This window comes from Gambusia affinis, linkage group LG12 (genome assembly GCF_019740435.1).
Source record: "Gambusia affinis linkage group LG12, SWU_Gaff_1.0, whole genome shotgun sequence".
NCBI lineage: Eukaryota > Metazoa > Chordata > Actinopteri > Cyprinodontiformes > Poeciliidae > Gambusia > Gambusia affinis.
This window is the reverse complement of record NC_057879.1, coordinates 3334227-3358803: the sequence shown is the minus strand read 5'-3', so window position 1 is coordinate 3358803 and position 24577 is coordinate 3334227. Positions and strand designations below refer to the sequence as shown.

Here is a 24577-nt window from a genome sequence, read left to right as displayed (position 1 = left end):
CTCGCTGAACAACAGGAAGTTCTGTGCTGAATTAAAGGGATAGTTTTAGTGTTTTGGGAGCATTTTGGCATCTGACTTTCTCCAGTTTAACACATTGTACTAGTTTGATTTAGAGGTATGATGTGAATTAAGGTTAGCCACTTTCATTCATATTAAGGAATAAGTCTAGGTTAGGCATAATGCAGTTATAAAAATGAATAAAAGTCAAAACAAATTTCTCAGTTTGTAAAGCAGAAGGATGTGTGTGTGGGGCGAGAGCCGGTGTTCTGTCAGATAGCCATACATGTCAGAATAGCATACATATGGTAAGAGCGCATGCGCATTCTGCAGGAGGTCCGCCATATTGAGAGGAGTCGTCAGCTTGTCATACGCGAGAAGAGACACAATAAAAAGTAACTAAATAAATTAAATTTAATGCTGCTGCAGCTGCAGTAAACTACAAAACACGTCCTAAAACACGCCCTGTTTAAATTCACGTCCCCCACTTCCTTAATATTTTTGGGTTGGATAACATGTCTGCTAACTTGGATAGCATGTCGTGTATGAAAACGCAATTTTACCCACATTGAAACTGGGGCAAAACCAGTGTTTCACTTTTGAAAAAAATCCTTATCTACGTCATGATTCTATGTTGCTCATTAAATAAAATCATATGGTAATGACAACGTATACATGTCTGAGCTAAGCGTATGACTATCTGACAACGTATGCTGAAACGTATGCAAACGTATGCTGATCGGACAGATATAGCCATCAGTTTGTCATACGCGTATGACGATCTGACAATGTATGGCTATCTGACAGAACACCGGGCGTGTAGGTGAGCGTTTGATTATGCAAAAACCAATGAGTAGATGCTGTAATTTGTAAAAAGTTCTTCTATCACAGCTGATGTTTAGTGGTCATATAAAACAGCCGTGCGACAATGATTATGCAGGACAGTTTCTGATACTGTTCTGCAAATTTCAAGGACTCCATAACAGCATTTCAGCATATTTCATCATCTCATGCTGAAAAAGAAGGACTGCAGCTGGACCGCTGACTAAACGAAGGTATCCTGAAATAAGAATGAAACCATTTCTGCTGTGAAAAGAATGCTGTATTTGTGTTCTTCTTTTCCATACAGGGATTATTTATTACATATTTAATGCTGCACCCTTAGCTTTTCTGTGAAGTTAGTAGAACTTAAGCTACATATAGATTGTTAATTGTAGAACGTGTGGCTTTTGCTGTTTTACTAACTAAAGACTTTTTAATGACTACAAAGTCATGCTATAAAATGGCATGATTTTATATGCTATTTTAGCTGATAAAGTATAAAGTACAAATAGCAGTTTGACACGGCATTTGACCCTGTTGAAGTTGATATATAATTTTGATGAACATTATTAGACACTTAGTGGTTATAAACTTGATTGACGTTAGCGCTTTAGTATTAGCTTCCACTAAATAGTGTGTTGTGTAGCGTTTTAGCATTGGTTGGTGAAAGCAAGTATGAATAGTGCTTTCACATTAGTCCACCACTGAATTTAAGGATATTATTTTTTCCAAGAAGAAAAAAAAAGTATAGCAAGTTAGATACTTGTCAGTGGGAGAAAGAAAAATCCAGCTTGATCGTTAAGCCTATAAAGACAGGAATGTGAGAAAATATCTTTCACCATGAGATACAACGCTAGGGAAGCGGATATGAGCACTGAGAGCTGCCAGAAAAAAAAAATCTGTGTAAAATCCAAATTGCAATGATGATGTAAGCTTGTTGTTGACTTTCCTAGTCTGAATGACTGAGCAAAGGATGGGGGGCTGGGGTGTCATTAATCCACAGCTAGTGGTGACTTGCCAAGAGAAAATGAGGTGTAGTGGGGGATGGGCAACAAGGTTCTGTTATGACTGATTCATGATAAACTTCTGAACGCTAGGCTTTTAGTTCTCCTCATTTTCTTCTGTCTTCGCTCGTTTTAAAGAATCGCTGCTTCGTTGTTTTTTTCCCTTCTTTGAACGTGAGTAATGTACCATGAATTAATGTTTAATTAACGCTTTCAGCTTGTGCTAAACACACGCAGGTGCATGGTGGCCTTTTAAAACTAGGCTAGAGATACCAATAAATAGTTATGTCCGCCTTAAATCAAGTCACTTAACGTTATCCTCCACACTAACCGTAACTGTAAACATATACTGTGTCCCTGCTGCCACCACGGGTTAATGATCTTTCAAATAGGCTTTAGTGTCTGTCTAACGTTCTGAAATAACAGTAGTTACAAGGAGCCCATTTTAGCATGACAGGTCACTCCGCTGTGTGTCTGAAGCCGTTGCTGGGCTCTTACCGCCGGGTTTTAGCTTTAATATTATAACCTCACCATAGTTCATCTATGCGTTAAAGGGAGCAACCCTACAATGGATTAAAGCGACATCATGGTCTGACTTTAGCGTCAAAGTGAATGGAAGATACCGTCTGTTGGAAGTTTTAATCCAAGTAGGTATGACATTGTAGCTACACTGTCATTAGCATAGCATGCTTGGTTTATCCAGTTAGCTAGCTAGCTTGTTGGCAAGTCCACGGGGGTAGCAGCCTAACGACCTTTTGGTTCAAGGGAGGAATTTATGTTAGAGAGGGATTCAACTAATGGTAATTAGTAGTAATAACGCAATAAAGATAACAAGCACAAATGCGAAGTTATTATAATAGGCACGGGACGCAAATGCCTGCATCAAAATAAGTAAGCCGTACCCCGCCTTGACTGACTGGCATGTGTGTTGACGGGTACAACCAGCGCCATGCAGAACTGATTACACACGCATGGTAGCCAGTGAGCTAAGGTTACACGGCTTTACACTACCGCTGTGATAACTTTAATTTCCGAAACAACTGAGTTGCAGTAGTTCATTTGAACAGCAGGCAGCTCCAGATATTCCACGTTGTTTGTCTTTTTATTTATAGAATGGCCGTGATACTCCCCTATCACCACGAACTGGGCTGGTCCGCCTGATGTCCACTCTAAAGTTAGTTTAGCTCCTTTTGCTATCCGTTTTAAACAAGTATGAGCATTTGCACAAGCACAGGTGCGTCTTTATGAATGGAAATATTACCATATTCAAATCTTCTAATCCTTTTTTTTCAAGCTAAACTCCTACATGTTAATTTTGATAATTATAATTTAAAGCTAATGAGAAACCCAAATATAATTTCTTTAAAAATTTGAATATTATGCCAAACAAACAAAAAGTGAAAAAAAGTGTATTTTTGATACAGAAGCGTAAAGTAGGGTTAGATTAGGATGTAGAAATCTGCTGACTGGACAGTTTCCCTTCGCGGTCACCGACACGCTCCGCAGCCGCACAGCTGTGAGGTTTCAGAGACGAGGCGGACAACAGGAAGTCTGCTCTGGTATTGATATCACCATGTGAACTAAATCTGTGCCGGGTGTTTCCCTGTTCTAAAGATTTTGAAGACACTGGAGGCAAACGAGCTCCGGAGGCCAATCAAATGCTTCAGATTTACAGTTTACACCTCGGCGTCTTTCTCTTGTTGGTGATTGATGTCAGTCCCGTGACTGGTTGGTCCCGCAAACCATCCATCGTCATCTTCATCACTAACAAAAGCTGAATGTGATTATCAAGGCAATCTGGACTTCCTGAACACCTTCAGCCCAGGGTTTTTCGTTACAGTTTGGTTTTATTTTTTGTGGTGACTTTTAGTCTAATTATGTCTGTTTTAATTCGTTTTTAGAGCGGGTTTGCTGGTTTTTATTAGTTAAATATTGTTTCGTTTTCATTAGTTACAGAAGACGTCTTAGTTTTTTCGTTCTTTGGTTAATTTTCAGGTGCAGAACGTATTCAATTCGATGATGCCCATTTCTCAGAATTAAAGTACCTTTCTGAAAATAACCTTACAGCTGGTTTTAAACATACTTTTCTAATGAACCCCAATTTCTGTGTTAGAAATGTTTTTAATTCATCTGACATGATTTTCTGGTCTAAAATGTCACACTTTTATGACTGTGATTTGGAAAATCTTCATATTTAGCAGAAATGAAGGCTTGAAAACATCAATTTGTGTTTTAAGTAATGTATATAAACTTCACTTAGTGAAGGAGTTACTGAAATAAATGAACTTTTCAATTGTACAGAATGTCTCTGCGTGTGCAAGGTAATGGCTATTTGAACATTTGAAGGGAATGGTGTAATATTATGCAAATGTAAATACAACAATCTAGTATACAAAAACAGTTTTTACACTGTTCTTCATTTTCCTCACAATGAAGGACAGCAGCCTAATGTCTTTGAGTAAAACTAATAAAATCTGTGCAGATCATCCTTGTTACTATAGAACTCAGTTAAAAGTAAGAAGAAACTTTTGTTTTCTTTTCTGTTTCGGTTTGTTCCCAGCTTTCTGGCCCTCTGGACACGAGGTCACCATAAAACAGACAAACCACGTTTTCGGGGAATATTTCGCAAATATAACTTTTCATATAGCTGCGCTCTACTAATGTACTGTCGCTCTACTATCTTGAGAAGTTGTCTCGCTGCCTCAATTTTCTGAAAAACACCAGTTTGAAAGAAGCAAATCGACACTGCAGAGTGCAAGTACAGAGTATTTGAAGGTTCGTGAAGTCGACGGTGAACATTCAGGGTCTGTTTTTGTTCTCTGTTTCAGGGGCCAGAGACGAGGCGGCCGTCATGTGCAACTGAAGACGTCTTGATGATCACATGGGTACTGTATTGATGACCGCATTCCTGTTAGGAGTTGAGAAAAGCAACGCTAAATTGATTCTGTACATGCAGTCGGGCCTTTTTGTGTCATTTGTTTTCTGAATCCCAAAATTCCAGGCTTTGAAACTCAGGGAATTGACTGCACACTTTAGCCATCAGTCAGCATAATTCTGGCTCCGTATTTGATGACTCTGAATTTAAATTGGTTGGTTGTCTGTCTGTTGATTGGAGGTTTCATTATTTCGTTCACTTTGTTGGTTTCCTTTAATCAAGTTCTAGAGGCGTGAATGTGAAATGAAACTCTGATGGGGACCAAAAACAAAAAGTCCGGTTTGCATATAAACACAGGTCTCGGTTTGGTTGAGGTGAACTCCGGTACGGCTCAAATTCATATGTGAATCCCAAGCGGACTGGAGACCTCTCCAAAAGCAGGAAGCGGACTATGATGCAGGGCATTCTGGGTAAATGAGAGTCTACTGCCAGCAGGAGAAGTTGCTTGTGTTTTTTTTTTTTTTTTTTTTTTTTACCAAAAACAAAAGAAGAATTCTACGACCACTAAAATCTGACGCTACTGCATTTTTGTTTTCATTTTGTGAAGAAGGAAGTTGCGTTCAATTCTTCTTCAGTGGTTTTTGGTGGAGCGCCCCTACAGGTGATGGGATGAACAATTTTTCTAAGTGTTTTATTCATTTGACTGAGTGAGGTGTGAAAGTGAATTACAGTAGCTGAAAATAAACCAGATGTTGCCAGTTTGGTCTCCAATGGAACCGAGTCTACCGAACTATCAGGTGTGAAAATGCCCTAAGAAGCCAATATCTTATTTCTATTTTCAGACCCGATAGTCCAGGAAACTCTGCTTCATTGGGGACAAAATTGCAGCATTTGTTACATTTTCGGGTGCTGCGGTTCTTTTTCACACCATAAACTGATTGAAAAACTGTTCCCCTCCACACCTGTGGTGGCGCTGCATCAAGAACCACTGAAGGAAACGACATGAAAACCTTTGAAGAAGACACGGAGCACAACATCCTTCTTCACGAAATGCAAGCAAATATGGAGTAGCGTCAGATTCTAGTGTTTGGAGGATTTCTCTTTTGCCTTTGGTTAAAAAAAAAAAACACAACAAAAAAACACAACCTATTTCTCCCTCCAACGCTAGACGTATTTGCTTTGATTATGTTTACCCAGAAAGCCTTGCCTTACAGTCCACTTCCTGCTTCTGAAGCGGTTTCCGGTCTGCTTGGTGTTCACATATGATTTCAAACCACACCAGAGTTCCCTTCAACCGAACTGAGGTCGAGGTGTTTAGTCGGACCACAGTTCGCTTTTTTAAATCAAGAGTTCGATTACGAATTCACACCTCCCCAAACTGAACCGGACTTTATAGGGAGACCAGCTGGAGTTGGATTAAAGCGGACTGAACTGGACTGGCGTGAATCCATGTAGGATCAAACACTGAGTTCCATCTCTGCCAGAGCTTGTGTAGAATAACCTGAAATCTGCTGAGTCGTATTGTTGAGGCCCAGTAGCCAGCTGGACTCTCTGACCGCCTGCTTCACGGCTTCCTGGAGGCCTTTTCCTCCATTCCAGGCCTCCAGGTTTAGCTGGCGTTGGAGGTCAGTCTGTAGGGACGCAGCAGAAGACGCGTTGACTCACTCAGCGGGCTGGCAGAATGCAAACAGTGGACATTCTGTCCTTTTTCCACTCTCCTTGTTTATTCCGACATTTCCATTTAAACAGCGTAGGTTCTGCCAGAACAGGAATAGAGCACAAACACCAGCCGAGCAGGAATCACTTCCAGATGTAGGTTAATGAGTGGAAACCGGTGGGCCTGGCTTCAGCGACGAGGCATGTGCCTTTAGTGAAAGAAGGGTGGAAACAGAAAATCTCGTTCAGATTTACAGTTCCGGGTTGGGATTTTTCTAGAGTTTTACAGTTTGTTTCATCCACTTCTGTTCGTGTTTTACAGGCTACTGACCTGTGCTGACCTGATGGTTTAATCAGCAGGACTAAAAATGAGCATCAGCAGTGATGAGGTCAACTTCCTGGTTTACAGATACCTACAAGAGTCAGGTACAGGTGCTTTCTGTGCCATCAGAAAACCTTGTAGTGTCGATTTAAAATTATTTCACAGCCGCTGCTGCAGCTAACCTTTCGGACACTACGCTAATGAGCTTCCGTCCTACTTCCCGTTTTTTTCCCACCATGCTCCAGGGTTCTCCCACTCAGCATTCACCTTTGGCATAGAGAGCCACATCAGCCAGTCGAACATCAATGGAGCCCTGGTGCCCCCTGCTGCCCTCATCTCCATCATCCAGAAGGGCCTGCAGTATGTGGAGGCCGAAGTCAGCATCAACGAGGTTCCGCTTCCTTTTAATTAGGAGAAAAACCTCCTTCGTAGTTTCGCTTCTTTTCCCAACGTCCGTCCTCCTACGGACAGTGACGCGCTGCTCTGCGGTGTGAGTGTGAAGTTTGTTGCCTCTCTCTAGGACGGGACCCTGTTTGACGGACGGCCCATCGAGTCACTGTCTCTGATCGACGCCGTCATGCCGGATGTGGTCCAGACCCGGCAGCAGGCCTACCGAGACAAACTGGCTCAGCAGGCGGCGGCAGGCAGCGGCAGCAGCAGTGGCAGCGGCAGCAGCACAGGGCCACAGGGAGGCTCCAAGAATGGCGACGGGGGCCCTGCTAACGGAGAGGAAAACGGATCACATGCCTTAGCCAGTAAGCTAACTCCACGCACACCATGCTGCTCCTTGTGTGATTTGTAGGGAATTTAGGATGAGTCAAGATAAACGTGCACTGAGAAATGAGGAAGCTTTCTCCCACTCAGGGTGTCTGTGCATCCTTATAAGATTTTGAATTCATGTATCTAAAATTAAGACCTTATCAAATCAAATCAAATCAAACTTTATTTGTATAGCACATTTCAGCAGCAAGGCATTTCAAAGTGCTTTACATCAAATCAAACACAAAAACACAATGCAACATAGAATCAACAATAAAAACAATATCAAGTCAGATTCCATCAATAAATTTGCAATTGATTACGTTTCAAATACAACTCTAAACAAGTGGGTTTTTAGTTGAGATTTAAAGGAAGTCAGTGTTTCAGCTGTTTTACAGTTTTCTGGAAGTTTGTTCCAGATTTGTGGTGCATAGATGCTAAATGCTGCTTCTCCTGGTTTGGTTCTGGTTCTGGGGATGCAGAGCAGACCAGAACCAGAAGACCTGAGAGGTCTGGAAGGTTGATACAACAGCAGCAAATCTTTAATGTATTGTGGTGCTAAACCATTCAGTGATTTATAAACTAACAACAGTATTTTAAAGTCTATTCTTTGAGCTACAGGGAGCCAGTGGAGAGACTTTAAAACTGGTGTTATGTGCTCTATCTTCCTGGTTTTAGTGAGAACACCAGCAGCAGCATTCTGGATCAGCTGCAGCTGTTTGATTGATTTGTTGGACAGACCTGTGAAGACGGCGTTACAATAATCAATACGACTGAAGATAAACGCATGGATGAGTTTCTCTAGATCTGGCTGAGACATTAGTCCTTTAATCCTGGAAATGTTCTTCAGGTGATAGAAGGCCGTCTTTGTAACTGTCTTTATGTGGCTCTGAATGTTCAGGTCAGAGTCCATCACTACTCCCAGGTTTCTGGCCTGATCGCTGGTTTTTAGTTGTAATAACTGAAGCTGTGCCCTGACTCTAGATCGTTCCTCTTTAGGTCCAAAAATAATAACTTCAGTTTTGTTTTTGTTCAGCTGGAGGAAGTTTTGGCACATCCACACATATCTGTTCTAAGCATCTGTTCAGTGATTGGATGGGCACAAATGTCTTTAAGACCTTAAAATGTCTTAAAAGAGCAGTATTATGTAAAAACTACTTTTTCTGAGTTTTACATGATGTTGTCATGTAAAACTCAAAAACTCATTTGGAGTGTTGCTTTGATTCTTTCATGTATGCTTGATAAATATTTTAATCTCCATGGCAACCATTCAGCTGTACAAAACGCCTGATTGGCCCTAGCCCCGCCTTCGAGGTGTAGCTCTTCCTCTGAGCTGCAGCTTCCAAGCTTCTGCGTCACAGAGGCTCCTTCACTCAGCTCCTTCAGACTAGCCAGCAGCAATTAGCTGCTGGTGGAACTGCACCATGTGTTGTTCCCCCCAACTCCCTATCTGCTGAGTCATTATAGGATTTGCTTCTCAGTGCAGCGCTGATAAAAATGTCTTGATGACTTCCTGAAGGCGGAGTTTCAAGAAGGAACAAGAGCTTCTTAAAGAGACAAAGGCACAATTGCAAGGCATTAAATTGTAAAATCCAATTTCTTTTACATTATGTTTGATATGTACAGCATTTCCATATCAACTCAAGCTGACAGTTACTTGATTGTGTTATATAATGGTGCTGTGTTTCATAAATACAGGCTGCTCCTTTAAATTCATAAAGTTGTATACTTGCATATGTAGTTTTTTTTCCCCCCCGTGAGACAAAATATCAAGTCATAGATTTCACAAGTGCTAAGCAAAAGTTGTTACCATGACAACTCTGGCAGATCCTGGAGTCATATTAAAGCACTTTGTGATGCTCACTCTCAAAATGGACATCCTGCATGTTCCTCTGATCTAAATCCCAGTGGAGCCACTCGCTTCATGGAAACAAGTTACTGAGGTGAACAACAGGAAGAGCACCGCTTCTCACTGCTGCATCCTTTGATTTGATATTTTATCTTTGTTTTGTTTTTTAAAATTGAAATAATCTAAAACCAGTATCGGTAGCTCAATGCTGAAACACTAGAGTTTGGCCTCAAAGTCTGGAACGTGTGCAGGTCTGACTGATTATTTGTGTCATGGCCGGTTAATCCTCGGTTTGACTGTACTCCCTTCCCTCTGCTGTAGATAACCACTCAGAAATGATGGAGGTGGACCGGGATGTGGAGATCCCCCAGAGCAAAGCCATGGTCCTGCGAGGCCACGAGTCGGAGGTTTTTATCTGTGCCTGGAACCCGGTGAACGACCTCCTCGCCTCTGGGTCAGCGCCGCCTTTCTGTGTGTGGAACGTGTTTCAGAGCGGTCGTGGCGTTTTTAATCAATTTTCTCAGAAAAACATAATCCATCTTCTGTAGAAATCAACCGATGCATGTGGGGTTTGTTTTTTTTCAACCAATGGCAATTATTTGGACGTCAGTCTCAGCAATCCCCATTATGTGCTGCCGATTGTTTTGAGCCGATTCTTGAAACCGATGTTGCTTTTTCTAGGGAAGCATCGATCCACTTTTTTCACTTCCTGTATCGGCCGATACCGATCCGATTCAGAAAAACAGCCGGATGGACTTAAAATGTTTATTTTTTTTTTTTTTTTTAGAAAAACACAGACGCAAATATACTGAATTATAAATTAATTAGATAACTTTCCACCAGTAAAGATACTTAAATGCACCAATAAATTCACAAGCTTGGTCAAACACGTGCAAGCAACTTTCATTTGTTCAGTTAGTTCAATTAAGAATAGTTCATAAAGTGTAATATAGAATAAATAAAGCATGACGTTGTTCATTACACAGACCATAGAATTAGACTGAGTAGATCTGCCCGTATGTCACAGAATCCCAATCTTGAATTTTTGTCAATATTGGAACTGATAAACATCATATCGGATAAGTGCATTTCTAGCCTTTTCTTCCTCCATTTATATGATAAAAATGAAACAATGGTAACAAATGTTACAAAAGTCTCAATTTAAGCAAAAAAAAAAAAGAGACATTAACAAAACAAGGAAAACATTTTAACAGTAGTTAGAACATTTACCGTTGTTTCTTCCCACTCATGCTGAGACAAAGACAGACTTTCAAAGGGTGTGAAGAACTAAATTAGAAGCTAAAAATACATTAAAAGTAGTTGAAAGCGTACACTTGTCGATGTAAGAAAAAAACCTTGCAAATATTAGCCCAGATTATCGGTCAAACACTAATCTTCGTTTTTCTACATTGAAACACGCAGAAATACTTTGACAATTAATCCTTTTTCTACATGTCAGCACACTGCTGCTAATGAATCCGATCCTGATCTGATGTGGTTTTATTTTGCTACCATAGCAACACGTTAACGCGCGAGGTTGACATTCCGGGGAAAGATCTGGCAGCAGAAATCCCACCGCGTCGTTGCAGCGGCTCTGATCCGTCTGTATGTTTTTCTGCTTTCTGCGCGTTTTCTTTTTTCGTCATCACACAGGAAAACACTGTTTCCCTTTTACTGCTGTTTAATGAAGAAGTCAGAGTCACCCATTGTGTTGTTCTGAGTCATAACGCCCACCGTTTGAATCAGCTGTGCTCTTTTCTGCCGCTCCGCCTTTACATCCCTGGGCTCGTTATCGCGGCTCCACGGAGATTAAAACAGGATTAAAAACAGACACTATTAAATAAGGACGCCCTGTAAAAGTGTACATACGGCGAATAAACAGTGACAATTCACATAGAAGGCTAAATGCGCAGGGGGGAAAAAAACCCAAAAACGCCTCGATTGACCAGATAAATGACTTTCTCTTTTCTTCTTTTTGCTTTGTAAATGGTGTCTTTCCTTTTTTCTGATCCAGGTCAGGAGACTCGACGGCGCGGATCTGGAACCTGAGTGAGAACAGCACGGGGGGGTCCACCCAGCTGGTTCTGAGGCACTGCATACGGGAGGGTGGCCAGGACGTCCCCAGCAACAAGGACGTCACCTCGCTGGACTGGAATGTGAGTGTGTGGAGTCTAACCCAGAAACGTTTCTCGATCTGGACGTCGAAGCACTTCTTACTGCCGAAGCCCTTCCGTCTAGTCACAACGTCTAGTCTTATTTTTCCCCACGAGAAAAGTACTGTTTTCTTCTTCTCAATTTTAAATAGCATAACATAAATATTTTTGGTTTTATTATTATTATTATTATTTGTTTTTATTCATTTATTTAAACATTTATTTACATTTTTAAAAAAATAAATTCAGATTTTCTTTTTATTTTGAAACAAATAAACATTTTGTCTTTTGATATTTTGTCGTTTATTATTCTTTAATCTGCTTTTCATCATTTTAATTTATTTTTCATTTCTGTATTTATCCTTTTTTATTGATGAAATGCAAGTGTTTTGTATCCCAAACTGTGAAATACGGTGGTGGCAGCATCATGCTGCGGGCACAGAGAAGCTGCTCGTACCTGATGGGAAAATGGGCGGAGCTATCCTGGGAGGAAATGCGGAGGCTCTCCTTCCAGCAGAACAACAGCCTTCAGCAAAACTGACTGGTTCAGATCAGAGCATAGTCGGGTGTAAGAATGGCCTAGTCAAAGTCCAGACCTACATTGGTATTATGAAAAAAGCTTGAGCTGATTTGCGTCAAACAAATGGCAGAAATTTGACTGTTTGCAGCAAAAGGCAGAAATAAAATTCAGGTCACATTCAAGACAGTTTTTACTACAAGGCTTCATTTTTATGGACTGGTTTGAGTCCATCGTTAAAAAAACCCCCAATAAAAACAGAAAAATAAAGTTCCATTGGTCAAGGGATGTGAATACTTTTACAAAGCGTCGTGTAATAGCTTATTATTTGTCAATCTAACCTACAAAGGTTGCTGACATTCCCTATAGTTATCGGCAGGTCGGGATCAGCCACAAAACTGGAATCTGTGATTCCCTGTTGCCTGACGTGATGTCACTCTTCCAACAAAACATGTACTGATTATCCCACTGCCAGGGTCGTTCACAGCATAAAATCAAAGCTGACGTTTTCCTCTTAAAGTCTCACACGAAAAAAAAAACAATAAACTCATTAATTATGAAGATGAAACCCGTTTAGCTAACAAGAATCCCGCCTCTCTTCCAGAGTGAGGGCACGTTACTGGCCACCGGCTCATACGACGGCTTCGCCCGGATATGGACGAAAGATGGTAACACACACACACAGCTTTACAAAACACCTCGTTTATCTCCTTCGTGGAGTCGTCTGATTGTTGTGCTCTTCAGGAAACCTGGCCAGTACTTTGGGTCAGCACAAAGGGCCCATATTTGCACTCAAGTGGAACAAAAAAGGCAACTTCATCCTCAGCGCCGGAGTAGATAAGGTAAGGCTCATTGATTTTCAGCTGGAGTTTGGCCGCTTGCCGTATTTTTGGATTTGAAGCTATACATTTTCTAAAGCTGAAGCAGAAAAGCTGTCTTAAAGTGAAGATAGCTGCTCTTCCTTTTACAAACGTGCGATTAGGAATAACAAATATAAAGACAGGGAAAGCATTCTGTGCAGATTTCTGACGAGTTGAGGATGGGATCAGACATCAGCTGCTTGTCGCTCTAAATCACATATGTCAGAGTCAAGGCCCGCGGGCCACATCCGGCCCGCGAGAAGATTTTTTACGGCCCCTGGGATGATCTTGATTTATTATTAGAACCGGCCCGCAGACCGCAGCAAGCCGGCACCCCGTCTGAAAAAAAATATCTTCCTTATTTGAACAGTAAGTAGTTCTTTAAATGTTCTGTGAGATGAGACTTTCAATATCCACCAAGTTATTGCCGAAATATACCGTCTATTAAACGAGTGCCCCCCGGATTAATTACACTTTCTGCAGCTGCAGCTGCGAAGTTACCGTATTAACCCGATACTTGCTGGAAAGTGCAACGTCTCCCCTTTCAGAAACCGTTGGAATTTTTCCACTTAGCGCTACGTGTGGCGGAATTACGGTACTGCAAATTTAGATGTGTCGCTGGCGACACGTCCGGTCTAGAAGGGTTATTAGCACAGCAGTCGTCAGCATAACTGTAAAATTAACTTTCAGATACCCATCAAAAATGGCAAAAGGAAGGTGGACACTGAGTTTAATATTTGTTTTCACTACATGTTACTTCTCCTTGATGAAAGTGTTGTTTTTGATTAATAGATTTTTGCACTTTATTTTATTGTATTTCAATCCAATTATATTTTAAAAATATTTCAGTTGTGTCTGTTGAAAATTAAAGATTACTGACAGAGCCATAAGAGAATATTGCTTTATTTATCTGATCATATTGGAATATATTTGTTAGGTTTTCAGTAGGTTCAATTAGGTTCACTAGACTATATGCGTCATTTAAAAAAATTTCAATGAACATTCGATCAGTCCGGCCCTCGGCTTGTACCTAAATTTTTTATTTGGCCCTCCGTCCATTTGACTTTGACACCCCTGCTCTAAATGTTTCTGAAGAGTCAGAAACGCATCAGTTGATGAGTAAACACTGCCATCTAGTGTACTAAAGCGTAACAGCATGTTAACTCTGTATTAGGCAGTGTTGGTAAGAGACTCTTATGAACAGAAATAAAACAGTTTCATTGTAATTGCATGCAAATTAAAACAAAAATGCCTAACGTGATCTCATGATCTGTTCTGCAATTGTTTTATTTTACTATTAAATCCAGATAGCAGATCATTAGTTGTGATGTTATTGATTACATATATTAATTGTTAAGTATAGAATTAATGTTAAAGAATATACTCCTGTTACGCAGGATTATGTAACAATAAGTAACAAATAAGCTGTTACTTAAAAAAAACCACATCCCGTTTCCTGATCCTAGTCGCTTCTTAATGACCTCCGACCTCCAGCAGTCTTCCAGTGCAACAAAAGAGGGAAATGCCGGTTGCACAAAATGTCAGCTCATGCTACATAAAATAAAATGTTGATTCGAAATGTGGAGTTAATAGCCGATTATTACTTATTAATAATTAGCTTTTTGGGCTCACCAGTGTCTCTTGGACTTTAGGATTCCTAATCTTGTACGTCACATTTTCCATTTGTTGCTTGCACAGATTTGTTGACACGTTGCATGCTGTTGTTTACATCTGGAAAGACTCAAGTCTGAAGACGTATTAAAAGGTCAATTTAAGGGTTTTATAAATCAATATCAAGGCATTCAAAAAAAAATTTTTAAACCCAACCCTATTTCCATATATCATCTTATTTCACCTTGTATTTTCTTAATTTTTTATCTTTTTTTTGTCTGTCGGTTTTGTCCCTCTGCACTTATTCATGTACGATGCCCCAAAAAAAATCACTTCCCCTCTTGGCACCGCTTTCAACGTATCCAACAAGATTGTTGGTGAAATTCTGGATGATTTTTTATGTCACTCTGAAGTTTTTTCTGTTGTCTCAGAATCAATCAGAAAACACAAATTTAATGGTCAGAAAGTCTTTTGTTTCACGTTTCACATTGGGAAGTAAGGTAGTGGAACTCTCTCTCTCTGCCTCTTTGTCCACACAGACAACAATTATCTGGGACGCGCACACAGGGGAAGCAAAGCAGCAGTTTCCTTTCCACTCAGGTGAGTGACAACAGCCAGCCGCTTTTTTTCACTCCACTGTTTCCCTGCGTAACGTCTGGCTAAATTCTGCGTGTTAGAAGTTGAGGTTCCCCCTGTAAAATCAGGTGTTTTTACAGTCTGATGTCGCTGCGAAGATAATCTTCTCACAGGTCACTTAGATCTGACCGCAACAGGTTAGAATAAAAACATTTTATATCCAGCTCATGACTTCCATGTGTTCATGCGCCGACAGCACCGGCTCTGGATGTGGACTGGCAGAACAACAACACGTTCGCCTCCTGCAGCACAGACATGTGCATCCATGTGTGCAAGCTGGGTCAGGACAGACCCGTCAAGACTTTCCAGGGACACTCGGTACGACAGCCGTCACCATCCTCACTCACGCCGCGCGCACGGTGGGAACGCGGCGTCTGCTCGAGCATGTTCACCCTCAGATTTCAAACCGAAAAGTCTCAGAACGTCAAACTAACGCTGACGTCAGATAGAGATAAGAGTATGGGAAAAACTAGTCGCTCACATTGTTAAAGCTTCAGTATGTCACTTTTATGCCAAATATGTTTACTACATATTTGTTAAAACTGTTGCCATGTTGCGTCTGTGTAATATGAGGCAGATGATCTGTGAAAATATCAATCTCCTTCCACATCCTCTTTCAGCTAGCTGTTGCCGTCTGAAGAAATGCACCGCTCTTGGTCAAAAACAACCAATCAGAGGCAGGAGGAGGGCCTTAGGGCTGTCAATCATCCTCATGTACTCGCTGCTAAAAATGAGCCGATGGTGGGGAAACAAGTTACCGTTACAGGAAAAGTGTTTATCCGTCGTCATTGGTTGCTATGCTAACTAGCCTTAGCATTTATGGCAAGCTGCGCCAGCTGCAGCTTAGCAGAAAGGAAGAGCCACACAAGATTGTGATTGACAGCACTAAGTCCCGCCTCTTGGCTCTGATTGGTTGTTTCTAGTTAGACTTGTGAGAAGGCAGAGGAGCTCCATTATCATACCAAACTGTCACCACATAAAGCAACAGTTTCAATAACTATGGAAAACATATCCTTCCTTTTTATATATATATAAAAGTTAAATACTGCAGCTTTAAGTCATGATGTAGCTGTGATTAAACACAAAGGCTGAACTTAGACTCCTACCAGACATGAAGAACCAAGAACCTTTAAGTAGAGTCTGTCCAGTAACAGGAAGTGGGCTAAGCTGTAATAAAAGCAGCATTGCAGTGGACAAAGAAAGCTTTGGTTCTAAAATAGCTGGTGTCGTTTTTTTCTTCAGCATCTCTTAATTCTTATGACATGTTCTCTATTTGAATTTAAATCATGCTCATGTAGAACGAAGTGAACGCCATAAAGTGGGATCCCACGGGCAGCTTGCTGGCCTCCTGCTCAGACGACATGACGCTCAAGGTCAGCAGTCTGTATTCCAGCGTGTTTGTTAATGTACCGTATGTCCAATTCAGAGATTCATTCTGGTCATCACCTCTGATCCTTCTGCTGTAGATCTGGAGCATGAAGCAGGATTCGTGTGTCCATGACCTTCAGGCCCATAGTAAAGAAATCTACACCATCAAATGGAGCCCCACGGGCCCTTCGACCAACAATCCCAGTGCAAACCTCATGCTGGCCAGGTACGAGTTCAGAGACGGCGACTTTTTGCTTGTTTTTATTTTTTTATTTTTTTCTGCCCCCTCAAGACTCTTATTACACCACAGATCATTTTTGCTGTTGGAAAATCTGCCAAGCGCTGAAACGCTGATGTATTAAAATGAATAAAAATTGTATTTGTTGGTTCTCTATTAATAACTTTAATAACATTTTCTGCTTGTCTTTCTGTTTTTTTAAAGGATAAACTAAACTTTGTGTTTCTCGGCAACAGTTCAAAATATAAGGATAATACATCACTCAATACTAAAAGTTTCTTCATTTTTGGAAAATGATTTAAATGTCTGTCTACAAATACGGCAAGAAATGTGCACTATGTATGTTTGGTCGCCATTTATCAACAGTTCAGTTGTTAAATTGGATTAAAAAAAAATTGCAAAACGGTGCATATATTTTGCTTTACTTTGATTTATAATCAATTAAAATATCAGACAAGCATTTTTTTTTAAATCTTACATACTTTTCTACTGTATGGAAATACATTAATGTTGTCTGCCAACAGAACAAATTGTAGCAGTTTAGAAACTTGCTATTAACACTCGTGATGCAATAACCCAAAATTAAATAAATTGGGCCGGCCGACCGATCCACGGGTGAACCCATAACCATTTGGTGTCGCTACGGTTTCTAGTTATTTATATATTTTGCAGCACATACCTTCATATCCGTGACTCTACATCCGCTTTTCCTTCCCTCAAAGCGCCTCGTTCGACTCGACTGTGCGCCTGTGGGACGTGGAGCGTGGGGTGTGCATCCACACACTAATCCGCCACCAGGAGCCCGTCTACAGCGTAGCCTTCAGTCCTGACGGCAAGCACCTGGCCAGCGGCTCCTTCGACAAGTGTGTCCACATCTGGAATACTCAGGTCTGGGAAAAAAAAAAACTGTGCTTTACTCACAGATAGAAGATGAAACATGTCAGAAACACACGCTGGTCTAAGAGAACTTTTTGTGCGTCTGCAGACGGGTGCTTTAGTTCACAGCTACCGGGGGACCGGTGGGATCTTTGAGGTGTGCTGGAACGCCACAGGGGACAGAGTAGGAGCGAGCGCGTCAGACGGATCAGTGAGTTTTCCTCTCTGTATTACTGCGATTAGGATTCTGGGCATTCTCAAATGAAACAGCTCTTAAACCTGGGTTAAATAGGTACTAAATAGTAGTACCTTTCAGTTCCACTAGATGGAGCCACTACCTGAGGGACAGGGGATCTTACAGCAAAAAAAAAGCACAATTTTATTCGATTAAATTCTTTTCAAATGCACTCTAGATATTAATAATGTGGTAAATGACTGCAAAAGCTTTAAGTTTAACTATTTAACTTTTATTTTAAAAAAATATTTTTTTTACGTATTTGTTGAAAGTTTCACTATGTCGTGACAGTTTGTTGTGAGACAAACGATCTGTGAGAAAATGGCGCTCCTCAGCCCTCTCACAGCTCTAGCTAGAAACAACCAATCAAGAACCTTTTTTTATCCAATTAATTAGCTATTACAAAACAAATGACCAGATCAGCCCCACACTGAATAGATGTTAAGCCAAGCAGAAGGTATTACTTTATCTGCAAAGACATCCTTTGTTAGAAATGATCAAAACGCAAGAAAAAAAAACCTTATTTAATTTTAGACAATAAAAAGTCTTATTTTAATTTAAAAGACTATTTATTTATATCTTTTATATTAATGAAAAATCTGCACACTGTGCAAGTTTTTTTTCTGTTCGATTAATCAGTTGCTAAAATAATCATCAGCTGCAGCCTTGGTCTGAATACTCAGTATCCTCGCATTGGGCATCAGATCCGATCTCCATCCACATTTCCTCTCTTTTAGTTGCAAACTACAAAAACAATCTCGCAAATGTCACAGGTCTGCTGAGTAGAGGCAGGTCGAGATCACGCCTGCCAGCGTTTTCCCAAACCAGTTCACGTAGTTTCACCCAACACGACGCTCTGAGACCCGACGTCTCTGCGGTGGAGATGTTTTCTCCAGTCTGCAGACGGAGAGCAGAGCGTCTCCCAGTGCGAGCTGATAAGAAGCTGTCACCCTGCAGATGCTGAATGTTTTGTGAAATGGTAGGGAAACAAAAGGAAAAAACACACACCCCGTCTAACCTTTTGCGGTTTCTGTTTCACAGGTTTGCGTGCTAGAGCTGAGGAAATGACACTTGTGTGTGTGGTGTAGCTGTGGACCGACTACGAATGTGTACATAGCCAAAACGACTGTCCCTGCCTGTCCGCCACACTGCTGTCTGTCCCATCAGGTTCCGCTTCTTCGTGGATGTCCCACAGCTCGTCTGGCCTGCGCCGTGCAGACGTCGGAAGAGCCTCCCCAACGTCACTGGGACCCCCAATCGGTCAAATAAAACTCCGGCATCCTTTCTGTCTTCTCATGTCCATATCCGCTAAATCAGAAGTGTCCAGATTTTTGATCTCTGTCGCTGCGTGCGCATCATACCCGTCAGAATCTGGCGGCCCACACAGAGCTAAATTTGGACCTCGCCGGGTTCGTCTTGTGACGTGTGAGAACGAGGCAAGGGGGAAGTTTTGAGAAGCTCGTCTCTTTCCATTCACAGATCTGTTCGTTTCCTGTTGGTGACATATGCCAACTCATTCTTCTAACCGAAGAGACGTTTTTAAGTTGTCGCCGGTTTTAAGAGTGAGCGGAGCCTTGCAAAAGTATTCACATCTCCTCAGTTTTTAAGTCGGAACCATAAGCTTTCCTTCTATTTTGTTGGGACTTTGTGTGATAGTCCTACACAAATAAGCAAATAGTGAAAAATTTGGAAAACAACTGGACTAGTTATCATTGCAAACTAGTGTTAGCTTAGCCAAGTTGAATAAATAATACCAATAATTAAGTTTTTTCTCAGATTCCAAAATGGATTTAGGTCTGGGCTTTGACTGGACCACTCTGGTAGTTGAACCTCCACCCGAGTCCCAAGTCTTTTTCACCAAGGTGTTTAACTCCATCTGTCCTCTGACCACCTTTCTGTTTCTACAGAAAAAAAAAATAAATAAATGCATCACCACACCATGATGCTGCCACTACCATTTTTAACTTTGGGGATAGGAAAGTGAGCCTGATCTAAAATCAGTTGGTTGTTATCCTGCCAATACTGATCTGGTTATCTTAAAGGCAGTTTTTATCAGAGTTAATGAGGCTGAATACAAATACACACTGTAAAATTTTCTACCCATTTTTCTTCCACTGCGCGATTAAGCTACAATTTATGTTGGCCCATCACATAAAACCCAATCACATACATGGTTTTACCATAACAGAATGTTGAAAAGCTTCAAGAGTTATGACTGCTTTTGCAAGTGACAGTATTTGACAGCCATCCTAGCTGTTTTCATTTAAGGGGTGGGGGGGCGATTGTTGTTTTCTGGCCAATCACCGATATTTAAAAAGCTTGACCTGCCCATTCCGATTTTGGTAGATGTCAATCAATACATTTTTTTTTTTTTGGTAAAAAATAACAAAAAAAATGGCAAATATACCAACAAAAGCCCCAAAGTTAGAGGTAGATGAAATCGGTTTCTCCGGGCGACGCAAACTTGAAGGACGTCGGGCCAATTTGTCGGTTTCTAGGAAATCATTTTTCAGGTGCTTGCAAACTGACTATTCAAAACGTCTAAAAGTTCATCTGGGCCACACATCTTCTTCAGGTGTGAGGCAAAGCGATAAACCAGCTTAGCCACATGAATTTGGCTGACACAACCATCCGGTAGCTGTGCTTTGTTTCTCTCCTGATGAAAACCAGACGGTGTTGGAACAGTCCTTCTTTCCCTCGCTTTCTTCTAAAAGGGCGTCCTCTCTTCTGCTAAAAACGGCCGTACCCGGTTGTCCCGACCGATGCGCCACACCGCAGTGGACAGTTGTTGCCCCTCATTATCGCCAACACACAGGTGACAGACAGACGGCGATTAGTTTGCAGTGTTTAGGTTTTGCTTTTGAAGACAAGTCGGCTGTTGATGAAGCGAACATCCAGACGCAGGCAGCTTCGTTGAATCTTACGAGACACCATTGCACCGCCACAGCTGCAACCAAAGCAGTCGGCACTCGAAGTTGTTTTGCACTTTAGCCTAAAATGAGGGAAGATTCAATCCATCAGAAACTTGTCTTTAGAAGCAGGTTTACCGGTCGTCTTCAACTCACAATCAGTCAAAAAGGACCCGTCAGCCGACCCGTTACATATCCGCCACAAAAAATTGCTCGTACCTTTATTTGCTTCGATAAAGCCAGATCCAGTGTCTGAGCTGGATCCCTGTGACAATGAAATGGTATTTTACCCCCCCCCCCCGTTTGGTTTTGGGTGGGCAGGAACAGTGCTAACACCGATCCCATGTTTGCTATGTCGGAAAGCCCTCGAAGGTTTTGTACTTTTGTAATTTTGATTCGTTTGTAGCCACGTACTCAAAACAATAAAAAGAAAAACAAAACAAAAAACAGATGTAATTGTTGGTGTAATATAACACAGAACATGTAAATACCAATTTTCTGAAAATTGTTTTTTTTTTTCTTTTGGGGGGGTTGGGGTCTTTCCACAGTCCTACGTTGTACTTTGTCACGGTTGCAGCCTGCAGCCTCCTGATCAGACTGTTGGTATATCACTCAGATCTTAAGGTCTAGAATAAAATTTATTTTGATAATATCTGTGTGTTTTGTGGCTTTGCTCTGCACCAGAACTACAGACTTTACACACAGCTGCTGCTTTGGTTCACTTACATCAGCTCCATCAAACTGGTGGGAGACGTTTCCTCTCCCATGATGTGTGTGAAAACAACCCCCTTGCATTGTACTATTATTATTAACTTATTTCTTATGTGTGTACAATTAATTGTTTAATTTGTAAAAAGAATAATAATAAGCAGAAGGATCTTTGATTGAAAAGGAGGAAACCTGAACAAAAAGTATGAGAATAACTAAACATCTAAGGTTTCTAATAAAAGATCTCCCAGCACCAACTAACCTGACACTGGGGCCAAGCTACAACTGAGGCCCCACTCAGTTACAGCTTCAACACAAAGGAGGAACCATCCACCCATCATCTTCGATGGGGAGGCCCAGACTCCCCTCTCCCCAGCCACTTCTTCCAGCTCCTCCGGAGGAATCCCAATGTGTTCTCAGGCCAGCCAAGAGACATAGTCCCTCCAGCGTGTCCTGGGTCTTCCCCGGGGCCTCCTCCCGGTGGGACGTGCCCGGAACACCTCACCAGGGAGGCGTCCAGGAGGCATCCTGACCAGATGCCCGAGCCACCTCAACTGGCTCCTCTCGAAGTGAAGGAGCAGCGGCTCTACACCGAGTCCCTCCTGGATGACCAGGCTCCTATCTCTAAGGGAGAGCCCAGACATCATTTGGAAAAAACTCATTTCGGTCGCTTGTATACGTGACCTTATCCTTTTGGTCACTACCCAAAGCTCGTGTCCAAAGATGAGGGTAGGAACGTACATAGACCAGTGAATCGAGAGCTTCACTTTTTGATTCAGCTCTCTCTTCACCACGACAGTCTGTACCGACAGGAAGGAGGAACTGTCAACAACATTTACGCTTCACCGCTCGACCAAATTGTGGTGAGCAAACCCTGCGACACCATTGCACACCAAGCACCCATTTTTCTGCTAACACCAACTACCATCAACCCACCAAACCTCTGCAACACACATGCTGCCTAGAGCATCCACCCATCCATCCACCCATTTTCTATACACCCTTCGTCCCTAATGAGGTCGGGAGGGTTGCTGGTGCCTATCTCCAGCTGCGTTCCGGGCGAGAGGTGGGGTTCACCCTGGACAGGTCGCCAGTCTGTCGCAGCTGCCTAGAGCAGTGTTTCTCAATTCCAGTCCTCGGGGGGGGGGGCCCCTGCCCTGCATGTTTTAGGTGTTTCCTTCTGCCACACACATGGATTGAATCTTTGGGTGATTAACAAGCTCCTGCAGTACTTGGTGGCTGCAGAAGATGTCATCCAATCATTTGAATCAGCTTTTCTGCAGAGCAGGGGGGGCCCTGAGGACTGGAATCAAAAAGCACTGGCCTAGAAGTCAGCTCCACATGCTCACCAAGAGGCAGAGAGGAAGGAGCCATGCCTGTTTACGCTGCAGGAGCTCAGCAGCAGTTTGAAATGGGGAAACATGCATAGCATTCAGTCACCAACGCATGCAACAGTCAGTCACTGATTTTGTGAAAAAAAAAAAAAACACACATTTCTCAAAAATCCCAGGCCTATTGCTTCTGCTATCGCATCTGGTGCAGCCTGGATTTCTGCAACCGTTTGGCCACATTGAGGTTTCTGCTACAGTTCCTACAGCGCAGAGTTCTGTTTCTGGTGCAGCCAATCTAAACGTGCACCTGACAGTCCTTCAGATCACGATGTTAGTTTGATCTATGGGCACAAACAAGAATGAATTTCTGTTCAGTCAGGCAGACATTTGAAACATTGTGTTGAAGTTAATCAGCATCACCATTATACACAAACTAGTAGACTCCAGTAGCTGGGTGGTTTTGTTTTGTTTTTTTTGTCTGAATTTTACCAAACAGGATACTATTTGACAGGTGTCTAAGTACTCAACATGACCTATTTTTTTCTACGATGAAATGTCAAAGTACTATTTTTTTTTTTTTTTGTGGGTTGGTAGACCTCAACGTCAGCTAGCAATTCAAAAGCACCGTGGATGTGAGTTGTAGTAGAGATGGTGGATTTGTACACAAAATGACTTTTGTTTTTAACTCCCTCTTAACTCTTGGCCATTCTATCAGATAGTATGGCCATGTGATGGGAAATTTATTTGGGGATACATTTCCCAAATTAAATTGGGAATTTTATTTGCAGCAGACACATGTACACCCTTTAGAAAAACATTATACACACACACACACACACACACACACACACACACACACACACACACACACACACACACACACACACAGCTGCCAAAAGAAGTTACTTGTTATATTTGCTGTGATGTATTTGTGAACACACCCAACCCAAACACAAAGATTATGCCATATAGTAGCCATGGTAACAACAATCAAACTATCAAGATGATTCTTTAAACTTTTACAAAGTAAACTTCCTAATTAAATCCTAAATGTACTTTTTTTTTTTAAATCAGCTGAATGAATTATATAAAATTTAAAAACATTGTCATTCTCTATAAATGAATGCTACAGGTTTAGATCTATGGTGTGAGGTACAATTAAACCATTTCTAGAGGCCCCTGAATGTCTGGAGGGCCCCTACCAGTAGCCACAGAGTTTTCTTTGCCTTGATATTCCAGTCTTAAAATTCTAGATTTCAAAGGTGGTAACATCAAAACATTATATAGAGTTCACCCCTTTGTGCTTTTTTGATTTATAAATTAGTCTGCAGCCAAGTTGTTGTAGAGGTTAAATAGATATTAGGGCTTAATTAGTAAAATGGCAGCAAATCTGCTTATTTCATAACCAGCGACCTTCTCTCCTCTGGTCTGTTTAACACCTACAGTCTCAGATCAACTCAGACCTCCAGGACTATCAGCACCAGAAACAGCAACTTCCTGTTATATTTTACCCCAACAGGTAAAATATACCCGTTCCCCAACAGGTATATTTTACCTTTTGGGGGAAACTATACCACATTTGCTTTGCATTGTCCCCACATGATTGTAATAATATAGTAGGATCCAATTCTTGATAAATATGGGTCGTTGCTATGTTCAATGTGCCCCTTTTTAATTTGAGCCCATACCCCTCCAAAGGTCTCTGCACGGCCCTGCTGATATCACTAATCTTTTAATCATTTAGTGTACTTTATTCATACATGTAAATTGAAAAATACCGCTGCTTACCGTTTTTCTGAACTGTTTATTGAATATTTTAAGCCTGCTTTTGTAATACAAAAAACTACCATG

The 24577-nt window shown here is 41.5% G+C and overlaps 1 protein-coding gene across 3 annotated transcripts; it reads left to right on the top strand.

Moving 5' to 3' along the window:
- Window positions 1-1859: 1859 nt before the first annotated feature.
- LOC122840611 (F-box-like/WD repeat-containing protein TBL1XR1) lies at window positions 1860-21339 on the top strand. Of its 3 annotated transcripts, none has more exons than XM_044133132.1 (16): window positions 1860-1997; window positions 4652-4708; window positions 6677-6780; window positions 6922-7067; window positions 7197-7431; window positions 9606-9738; window positions 11299-11440; window positions 12559-12622; window positions 12699-12796; window positions 14965-15025; window positions 15258-15379; window positions 16360-16434; window positions 16528-16655; window positions 17390-17555; window positions 17653-17754; window positions 18820-21339. In XM_044133132.1, exons 3-16 carry the CDS (start codon window positions 6723-6725, stop codon window positions 18844-18846), a joined length of 1557 nt encoding a protein of 518 aa, XP_043989067.1. In that variant the 5' UTR covers window positions 1860-1997; window positions 4652-4708; window positions 6677-6722; the 3' UTR covers window positions 18847-21339. The 3 variants fall into 3 exon arrangements, with proteins under 3 accessions (XP_043989067.1, XP_043989065.1, XP_043989066.1); XM_044133130.1 differs by lacking the exon at window positions 1860-1997 and adding an exon at window positions 2265-2470; XM_044133131.1 differs by lacking the exon at window positions 1860-1997 and adding an exon at window positions 2265-2474.
- The last annotated feature ends 3238 nt before the right edge of the window (window positions 21340-24577 follow it).